This window comes from Taudactylus pleione, unplaced genomic scaffold, assembly GCF_031769625.1.
Source record: "Taudactylus pleione unplaced genomic scaffold, aTauple2 ptg000256l, whole genome shotgun sequence".
NCBI classification, from domain to species: Eukaryota; Metazoa; Chordata; class Amphibia; order Anura; family Myobatrachidae; genus Taudactylus; species Taudactylus pleione.
Window position 1 is genome coordinate 3,767,969 of NW_028284658.1, and position 11,074 is coordinate 3,779,042.

Consider the following 11,074-nt stretch of genomic DNA (forward strand, 5'->3'; position numbering starts at 1 on the left):
TTGCACTGGACAATTATATTGTTGGTATATATATATATATATATATATATATCCTTTATTTATATGGTGCTACAAGGGGTCTGCAGTGCTTTACATAGTACATAAAGCAGAAGCCCACTGTAAAATATGAAGCCAAATGTCTGTCTGTGGCCATAAAAAAATGCAGATAAATACTAGGACATTAGACAGGTAATTCCATTTTTTTTTAATTGTAGAACAAAGTTCTTTTGTAATCATATCCAAAAGTGGATTTAGTGATACTAATCTACATAAAGCAGAATGGAGTCTGACTCTGTATCACTGCAGCAGCCTGTGTTCTCAGCCATAACTGGACTGATGGGTGACATCCATGTTCTGTGTGATCTATGTGTGTTTGTGTGTGGCGGGAATAATCCCTGCTCCTCTCTGATGCTGAGACAAGGGGAGACCGGCCACCATAGCCATTTACCATAACAATAAGGAACGGCCAGAACAGACTGGGTTAGGCCATTCACACCACTAAAATGGATATTGCTAAAGTTAATTAAATAAGAAAAGAAGTTTAATTCACAAGACAACAAGTGACAGAAACCTGACTCTGTCTTTCATCCCCCCCAACACCGCGGCCAATCAGGGATCTCCATTCAAACAGCGCCCCTCCCTGTCACAGGCACGGAGAGGGAGGGGGTATATCTGTCACAAACTAAACTACTAAAAAGTATCCGTCACCTACAGCAGCAGATACAGATCGTGGTACCGGACTCGCACCTGGGCACAGGTAACACGGAGCGGCATCATGAACGGCCTTGCAAGTAAGTGTCTATTGCACATGCTGGGACTGGGGATCAGTGTGTGTGTGGCAGCTGGGGCTGGTGCTGTAGTCTCTCCTATCTCTCTAGCCTGTGTGTTGTGCTCCCACCTCGTTTAAACTCTGCTAATTACACCCACCAGGAGCTCATGTGCGCCCCATCCGGCAGCATCGTACTATAGTAATAATAACCTGTCCCGCAATCAGAGGAACAAAGACCACACTACGGAAACTTTCTGCCCCATAAGTTAGTGCCCGGTGCTCTCACTCCGCGCCGGGCACCCTGTACCTGGCCAGGCGGGCTGGGGGGCTGCTGTGTATGAATGGGACTCTGGCTGTGTGAGTGGGACTAGAGTATGAAGTGACAGCTGGAGGGAAAGGGAGGGGGGAGGAGGGGGACGCACAGAAGTTCCTGTTTCTCTTTGAAACAAAGAAACACCAGTCTGTCTGTCTGTCAGTGAGGAGAACTTTACTTTGTAGGAGTTCCGGGGACCCTGCACCAGCAGTACCCCCTCCCCAGCATGGAAGTGATCAGTGAGTATGAGACGGGTGATGGGTTATGTTGCAGTTTGAGGATGGGCACAGTTAGGGATGCCCAGGCTGCCATGTGCGTATCTGCCTTTGTCCCCAGCGGCAGCTGCACGTTCATTCCTCACACTACACTGATTGCTACCTAATGCTCCTATCTCCCCAGGGCTGGTGTTAGGGCCGGGAGTGTAGCTAGATGCACTTGTCTCTCTCTGTGTGTGTCCGGTGTAACACTGCTAACTTCTGTGTGTGTGCACGTGTAACCTGGAGGAGTCACTGACTGTGGGCACTGTGTGTAACCTGGAGGAGTCACTGACTGTGGGCACTGTGTGTAACCTGGAGGAGTCACTGACTGTGGGCACTGTGTGTAACCTGGAGGAGTCACTGACTGTGGGCACTGTGTTCTGCTGCAACACTCAGGAGGTTCCATTCCTTGTCCTCATTGTGATATGTGTGTGACGGGGAGGATTACTCGGTGTGTCAGACAGAGGTAGGGAAGATGAGATTTAATGTAAGAAGTGAGGGAGATGAGATATAACGTAAGAGGTTGAGAATGTGTTGACATGCTGTAATTTCCACAGGGGCTTCTTCCAGCAGGTAATTGGTAGTAAGTCCTGTGTCCACATGGCCATGCCCTGTGCACGTACGCAGCCCACCTCCCCCATCCAGTGCTGCTGCTTCGGGAAGAGGAGGGGGGTGAGGAACATCCATTTGCTCTGGGTTGGTGGGAAGGACCTTGTTCTATTCTGCTTGTTTTGGAGGGAGAAGTTGTAGAGGGTTTTTTTTCCCAACATTGGAACAATCACAGGCTGGGGGGTCTTAATCCTATTGTATTGTATGCATATAATTGTAAAGGTTTCAAGTGCCAAAACAAATCCTATTTGTTACAATATGTCCCATTTTTTTTGTTTCTGCTTTGAAACATTTATTGTTTTCCTGGGGTAGCGGGTGGGGGTGTTATCTGAGCATGTAGTATACAATAACAAATTGGTAAATTTGCAAATGAAGAAAAAAACATTTCTTGGCTTAAGTGACCCATTAAATATGGGCTGTATGATAGGGAAGAAAACTTTTTGAAGTTTACTGCTAAACACTGTGACAAATCTAATTTAAAGTTGCATTTATTCTGAAGTTCTCAAATGGTCCTGCTGAGAGTCTGCCACTAGTAGTAAAATGGGGGAGGGAGTGTTGGGAATGGGAAGAGGTGAGAAGAGGAATGTGTTAATAAATGCTAGTAAGACAAAAGGTGTGCAGTCCTCTTCCTGGGGCAAACAAACAATGTTGATGGCTATCTATAGACTAGAGAGGAACATGCTGTGCTCCAATGTATGCCCCTCACCCAGTGGCTGCAGCCATTCCAAACCAATGTTCACGAAGGTGTAATCTCTTTACCTTATGCCCCAATGATGTCACTCTTTCCTTGTAAATTGATTGGGTGTATTTTCTTGATTATTTGTATACTTCTCAAAATAGCTACACTTCCTAAAGCTTCTACAGTAGTAAAACACAAGGGGCAGGATATATCAAGTATTGCATTTTGGATGCGATGCACACCGACGTTTAGTAACGCTGTATGCATAAAGATCTAAGCAAAGGACCCAGCTGCCGATGAGAGCTATCCATATTGGTGTGGGACTTCCGGGTTTATAACCTGGGAGTCCTGCTGGTGAGCGAGCCACAGGGGACCCTGGGAGGGATCCTATTGGACTCCTCTCTAGGAAAACTCAGATTAAAAGCCCATAGACTTCTATTAGGCAGCACGATGCTTAACGGGAACAAGCTCTGGAAAGCTTTGCCCTCCGGAGTTTGGAGCAAACGGCATTATGGATAGTGATGGGTAATGTGGTGTTTACCCCATATGCACTTCTTTGGGTAACCATATCCACAAACTTAACTAATGTGATTTATGTCATAGGACCAGACTTGATAGAGGAAATTGAATCTGTCCCCAAGACTGACAGTGATGTTGGGGAAGATGACAGCAGTGTGGAGTTGGAAGTGCCTGGCTCTAAAAGGAAACGCAGAGGAAATCTTCCCAAAGAGTCTGTGAAAATCCTGCGTGATTGGCTATATGAACACCGCCACAATGCCTATCCATCCGAGGCAGAGAAAACTATTTTGTCTGGACAAACTCACCTCACTGTGCTGCAGGTATGTAGCTTGGAATGTGTGTGTGCTGGGACCAGTGTTTATTACAATGGGATTTTTTTTTTCATAGTGGAATAAAACTGGGACATCCATTGTTCAACTTTTACATCAAGAAATACACACATTTATTTGTGTGAATCAACGCATCTCAAATCCAGTCTGCAGGACAGATGGTGCATATTTTCTATATCTCCTAGCAGGAGCACAAGTGTAGTCATTACCGCCTGACACATTTTTAAAAGATTCACAGGTTATTATTTCACTTGTGATTCTGTGACCTGGAAAACATGCACTTTGTGTGTCTTGTGAACTAGATTTGAGATGCACTGGTGTGAATTTCAGTATTTGTTCCCCCAGAGTACAGTATAGAGCTGCTGTTGCGCCATTGGTATATCACAGGGCAATTAGCATAAATTACTCTATGATGGAACTAAAAAGCACATGAATAAGCAGAACAGAGGTTCCCAAACTCTGTCCTCAAGGCACTCTAACGGTCCATGTTTTAAGGATATCCATAGTTTAATTCAGATGGTTAAATCAAAAGACTGAGGTACTAATTAAGTCACCTGCACCCAAGCATTATCATCTTTAAAACCTGGACCGTTGGTGCCTTGAGCACCAAGTTTGGGAACCTCTAATGCTGGGTATACACTATGCAATTATCTGTCCAATCTGTCTGGTGGGAAGAAAAAGCTGGTAATGTATGGGAGCAAATAACAGAAATTTGCTCCCAAACGCTAGAAAATGAACCAGATTTTCCTTCCCACCAGATGGATTTGACAGATATCTGACAGATAATTGTAGAGTGTATACCCAGCATTAGCCAGAAGAAATGCAAGGTATTTAAAATTGCACGAGGGCATTTTAAGGAAATCCATGCTTGTGCATAGATGGTATAATCAAATGGAGATAACTGTGATTAAAGATGGATATCCTTAAAAGTTGGACTGTTAGGGTGCCTTGGGGACAGAGTTTGGGAACAACTGATAGAAATATATTTTCCGGATAATCTAAGGAGATGCTTGTATCTGAAAGATGTAACCACATTTAGGGGTTTTAGTCAAGAACTAGTGCGGGTTTTTATTTTTCCCCCTCTTAATTAATTTATGTAGTTTTGTGATGTAACAGGCAGTTTTGCAGAGGTGTAAGTAAAGTTATGGTGTACGGTCTTCAAGTTCCAATTCTGCTTCATCGTTCCACACTGTGAGCTGGGAACAAAGCGCAAAAATAAAAAAGGCTTTTCCTCCAGGACAAACCATGTTACCATGCAAGGGATGCAATGCATTTATATTTCCATGCAGGGAATAATGCCCGCTTTTGCATGTAGCCCACAATTACCAGACAGCTTTTGTTTTTTAAACTGCAACTTGGAGTTGAGCTCCACATTTGTAAATTAGTAGTATGAAAAGTGCTAGGACCACAGTGGTCCATTCATTCTTCTGCATCATGTGGGGCTGGGAACAATTAAAGCCAAGTTCTGCTGTTGAAGGTGCAAAACTTTGCTATAGGAGAGATATACAGTCTATAATGTACATAACAAAGGATGTTATACCTGCGCCCTTAGTTTATAGACAGTGTGAATGGAGAATATTAATTGTTATGGTGAGCTGCTGTACATATAGGTGACCAACCTAACCAAAATTGCAAAACATATAAACAGTGTGCTGCGCTCTAGAGTGCAGCACACTGTTTATATCTTTTGATATAAAGTACATGCATTTGACTCCAAAGAGGATAATTTAAGGATAAGGGGCCTATATAATAATAATCACGGAACTGCCACGATTATTAAAAATCTGTTTTCGCAGTGGATATTTGAATTTTTTATGAAAATATCCCCATATGTACTATGGGAAACTCACAAGGACAGCGGTTGCGTTAACTACTGTCCCTATGAGTTATATCTCCAGCATTTTGTAGAAGTCTTTCACGTTTGTGAAGGACTTCTCTGGGGAAGCTGACATTTCACAGAAATCTACATCAAAGTGCTAGTTAGTGCAATCTCCTGCAGTGTGCTATTGGTACATAGTAGTCATTCATACATTTATGTAGAAACTGCAGTTTCTACATAAATGTATGAAATAAAAAAGCTTGATACATAGGCACCTAAGTTTAATAAAGTTTATTTATATAGCGGTTTTCCCCAAGAGGACTCAGAGCTCTTTCGATTAAGTACACTATTTAATTTGGTCCTGGATCACAAATCTGTGGCATTCCTGCAAGTGCCCTATGGCACCCAGTTTGGGAACCACTAGTGTGGACTAATTATGCATATTTATTATTGTATTGGAAATAAGACACTAGGACAGCATATGTTGACTTGTAAACTTTGTTCAGGTACTAAACTCCTTTTTCATGTCTGCAGATTTGCAACTGGTTTATTAATGCCCGCCGGCGAATATTACCCGATATGCTCCGCAAGGACGGAAAAGATCCCAACCAGTATACCATCTCTCGAAAGGGAAACAAGACGCCTGAGTCCCCTACACCTGTTCTGCATACAGCGATTGAGTTCCCTTCAATTACACAAATGGAACACAATACAATTCCTAGTATGTTGGTTGTTCCCCCTATGGCTTCTGGTATACTGCCTCTGATTTACCCCTTCAGGCACCCCATTCATGCTCTTGCCACGGTCAGTCATGAGCTTGTAATGCAGAAAGTGACACCCACCATGAAGGCTGAAGAAGGTGGCTCGTCAGCAGAGCTGCCCAACAAACGCAGTTTCTTCTCCGCTGAGTTTGGACAAATGCCCTCATCTTCCTCTCCGACTTGCGATGTTGAAGGTGCAAACATCAGCAGATTGCAGATCCTGGCACATGTGGCTACACAATGCATAGCTGAAATGGAGGCTGAAGAGGCTAGGCGCGAGGCCGCTCGTTGTGCCCTGAATTCCCTACAAGCTTCGTATTCCATTAAGGAGGAACAATGTTAAACCCTGTAAAACCTCTTAACACAGCTGTATTCTGGGTTTTTGTTTCCCTAACTCCCAGATTGTTCAACCATTTCCTGGAGTTGGAATTGACTTTTATTTTTTTTACTTATTTTTTTTTTTATTTAGAGATCTAATGAAGACCACAAGGGAAGGCTAGACCAAAATGGAACCTACCCATTTTAACTCTGCAAAGAATGCACAACCCCCCCCATCTTTGATTTGGGGGCTCTTTGCAAAGAGACAAGGTCATAGGTTTTTGTTTTTTATGGACTTCCAGTACTTATGCTGTTTACATTTGGTATCAAATCCCCCAACTGCTTTTTATTTTGTAGTTGGAATTTATATGATGGCAAATGGGCACCTTGAGACACTATGGGTGGGGTGGCCATATTAACTGAACCTTTCAGCACAGTGTTCTTCAAATATGCTGCTACCCCCCTCTGCACTTTATCGTTACAATGACCAAAGGTCACTCAGCAATGAATAGGAGTATCACTACAGCTGGCTTCTGGAGAAGGTGACTTGCACAGAACAATTTTTCATCCTTCTCGGACTTGCCCAGCATCTTGCATTGCTGCTTGGTTGTTCAAGTGTTTGGTGGGGAGGAGGGGCAACTCATTCTCATTAACTGAGCTTCCTTCGTGACACTGTGTTTACTTAAAATTCTTTTCTGATTTATGTACTTTGAAACTGTGAATGTTAATTGCTGTTATATGGTCACAAAGCGTCAAGTATTTTCATAGGGTTGTGGCAGGGTTTGTGGTTACGTATATTTTATATTTTCTTCCTGTACGGCTCTGCAGCATGTTGCTGTTTAGTGCCATTTTTTTTTTTTAAGAGATAAGACAGTATTAGTTTGAATTGTATTTTTATACCATTACACTTGGTCAGTTAAACTGTGAGCATGTCTACATTCAAGAGCTTATTCTTTATAACTGGGTTAGATTTTAGTGTATTATTAGTCTTATCATTCCCCAGTAAACCACTAGATGGCGCAATATTTACATGAACCTCAATTCTCCTGTGTAGTTTTTGCAGCCAGTTCCACCAGCATAATGTGGGTTGGTAAAGGTACATGGATTTATCTATGAACCCTTTCACAAGTTACATAAATATGTATCTTTAGGGACAAAATGCATTGTAAAAGATGCACTTTAGTTATAATGGGTAAACAATGCCATTTTATGACTAATGCATTCTTTCTTGGCAATGTAATAAAGGATACTGCTTTCCAACTAGTGTACCTACTACAAGCTGTATTGTGTGACTTGCCTATCCAGTATTTAACTGAAATGATTATTATTATAATTTTTTTCCTTTAAATATGTGCATTAATACATTTATTTCATGTGCTTTTATAACCTGGTCATTCAGGCTAAATTGCTACATGTGTGAAAGGACTCTTGGGTGTGGGGAGGGGAAATGTTATTTGATAGGTCATAGAATTTTCAAAATTGGAGCTATGCTAGAATGCCAAGGCTAATTACTACAATGTTTCAGAACTTGGTGCTACTTTGATAATAATGGGGGGGGGGGGGAGATTTCATTCCGCGTGAGTTTGAGTGCCCGGGGCTTAGTCACAGTAAACTCCATCAACTAAAGTGTAGGTCATGATGCCGTTACCGCATGTTAGTGCGGATTTCTTCTCGCACCTCAGGATGGTGTGAGCAGGAATCCATTAGTTGCAGAATTGCAGCTCAAGCATGTGAATAGCTGAAGACACTCATGCTGGGAGCTTAACAAACTTGCGCTGAATTTAATTCTCCCCTATATACAATTGTATTCCTTAGCGCCTTTTCCTACAAATTATCATAATGTAGAAAACTTAAAAAAAAAAACAATCTGTTGGCTATGTCCAGCTTCCCCCATGGTATATTTTTAATGGTGACATATTGGGGGAGGTCATGTGTGTCCTATATTACATGTGTTATGTGCGTGTCTTGCACATGTGGCTTTTTATTTATTTCTTTTTAAAAAAAATTTTTTTTTTTTTTTTTAAATATATTCTTTTGACGGGTCAAAGGATTTTCAAAACTGAACAGTTGAGATCCTATAATTTTAGAATTACTACAATTTTGCAGAACTTAGGGACACTGATTACTAATATGCATAAACCGTTTTATATTAACTCCTCTTATAAAATTTCATAAATCTAAAAATCTTAAAATTATTTCTGTGCAATCTCCCTATTCTATATTGTGAAGAGTAGTGGTTATGTTTTTATGTGTGCCTTGCACATGGTTTTTTTTTTTTACCTCTTGCAAAATCAATTTCTTGTTACTTTGTACATTTTAAAAGTGAGAAGCTTTTGTAAGTGAATTCTGAATATTTGTTTTACTCATTATTTTAAGCAACTGTTTTTAATGTGGTTGGATGAAATGTAGGTACCATGTTGACAACGCCAGTATTGAAGATATTGCTGTACATAAATTAAATGAAAAATTTAATTTTACAAACCTAAAACTATAATACAAAAAGCTGTTTCTTGCCTTCTTTTCTTCCCACAAATCGTATGTAAAATATTTCACACTTTGCAACAGGAGGTACTTTAAAAGCACATCCAGTCTTCCGAATTTACTTTACTTTGGCTGTGAGCCTGTGTTTTGAGCATTTTTCACTGAAGCAGCTATGGACACCCACTAGAAACTGCTCAGCTATGGTTTGCAAAGGAAATGGCTTCTCCCAACTGTCATGCTTTAGACTTTAATTTCAAATGTAAAGCTCTTTAAAAGAATATTCTTTTCTGTGCTTATGACCTTTTATTAGGTGTAAATATGCTTGCCATAATAATGGTAATGTGTGACTGGGCCAGGGTTAGATCCATTTAGTGATCAGTCTTACTCAGGAGCCACTGTTGTTTTAAGATAACAAGGATACTAAGTTTATGTATGTTCTGTAACTAAGCATATATAGCCTATATCATGTATGTTTGTTTGTTTGACCCAAAGTGCTGCCACGGGATGGACATTCAGAGAAATGTCAAAATCCATTAGTGATTTCTGAATGACAGAACTTTGTCACTGACCGCCTTTCACACAGGTATGGTTAAAAAGGTTGACGGATCGACTGGTTCTGAATGTCAAAAGGTTGACATGGTCATACATGTATTAGCTCAACAGGGTTAATTGGTTAAAATAAAAATACTGAGTGCTATATGTGATGCAAATGATTTATGTGACACCTGTAAAGATAAAAATTAGTTTAAAGCAATTTGTTTATAGCTCCTTCTGGAGAATTTGGTGGGTCCCTTTGAATGGACTGGCACTCCCACCTGCAAAGTGATGTTGCCTCTCTCCCTACCTTACCCTTGCCTCAAACCAGCCACTCCTTCTCCTCCAACGCACTTTTGCAGGCGGGAGTGCCAGTATATTCAACAATGGGACCCACCAAATTCTCCAGAAGGAGCTATAAACACAATTTTTTTAAACTGATTTTTATCTTTACAGGTGTCACATAAATCATTTGCATCACATATAGCGCACAGTAATTTTAATTTTATTGATTCACCTCTTAATTGAGCTGCTAAGAAACAATAGAGCGCGGTGGTACATACATTTTTATATTAGGGTTAATTGGTTGACACAGTCAAAAGGTCATCATTTAACATGTTGACACATTAATGATTTTTACGGTTAGGCTAAAATAAATAAAGTCAACATTACAGTGTTGACATGTGAAATGTTGACCATTTAACCCTGTCAAACTAAATACTTGTGGCTAGAATGATGATCGACCTAATGACCATGTCAAACTTTTTTTTTTTATATATATATATATATGTATACACACACACACACACACACAGTCCCAGTCAAAAGTTTGGACACACCTTCTCATTCAATGGTTTTTGTTTATTGAAATTAGTTTCAACATAGTTTTGATGTCTTCAGTATTAATTTACTATGAAAGAACACATATGGAATTATGTTGTAAACAAAACCGTGTTAAACAAATCAAAATATGTTTTATATTTTAGATTCCTCAAAGTAGCCCCCTTTTGCTTGGATGACAGCTTTGCACACTTGGCATTCTCTCAATCGGCTTCATGAGGTAGTCTCCTGGAATGGTTTTGAATTTACAGGTGTGCCTTGTCAAGAGTCAATCTGTGAAATTACCGGCCTTCTTAATGTGTTTGAGACTATCAGTTGTGTTGTGCAGAGGTAGGGTTAGTACACAGATGACACCACTATTTGACTACTATTGTACTCCATATTATGGCATGAACCACTAAACTCAGTAAAGAGAAACGACAGTCCATCATTCATTTAAGACATGAAGGTCATTAGATATGGAAAATTTCAAGAACTTTGAATGTATTATCAAGTGCAGTTGCAAAAACCATCAAACGCTATGATGAAACTGGCTCTCATGAGGACCGCCCCAGGAAAGGAAGACCAAGAGTTACCTCTGCTGCAGAGGATATGTTCATTAGTTACCAGCCTCAGAAACCGCTACTTAACAGCACCTCAGATTGTGAAGACTTTATGTGGTCTCTAGAGTTCAAGCAGCAGACAAATCTTAACATCAACTGTACAGAGGAGACTGCGTGAATCAGGCCTTCATGGTCGTATTGCTGCGAAGAAGCCACTAAGGATGAACAACAAGAAGAAGAGAATTGTTTCGGCCAAGAAACACAAGGAATGGTCATTAGACCAGAGGCAATCTGTACTTTGGTC

The 11,074-nt window shown here is 40.7% G+C and overlaps 1 protein-coding gene across 1 annotated transcript; it reads left to right on the plus strand.

The window, feature by feature from the left end:
* Nucleotides 1-713: 713 nt before the first annotated feature.
* Nucleotides 714-7,744, plus strand: TGIF2 (TGFB induced factor homeobox 2). The gene is made up of 3 exons (XM_088480787.1): nucleotides 714-791; nucleotides 3,231-3,466; nucleotides 5,829-7,744. The coding sequence occupies exons 1-3, from the start codon at nucleotides 776-778 to the stop codon at nucleotides 6,396-6,398; spliced, it is 822 nt and encodes a 273-aa protein (XP_088336913.1). The 5' UTR covers nucleotides 714-775; the 3' UTR covers nucleotides 6,399-7,744.
* The last annotated feature ends 3,330 nt before the right edge of the window (nucleotides 7,745-11,074 follow it).

Bases quoted from the DNA above. Each gene is read 5' to 3' on its own strand.
- TGIF2 (XM_088480787.1), top strand. The intron at 3,467-5,828 runs GTATGTAGCTTG...TCATGTCTGCAG, and splicing joins CTCACCTCACTGTGCTGCAG to ATTTGCAACTGGTTTATTAA.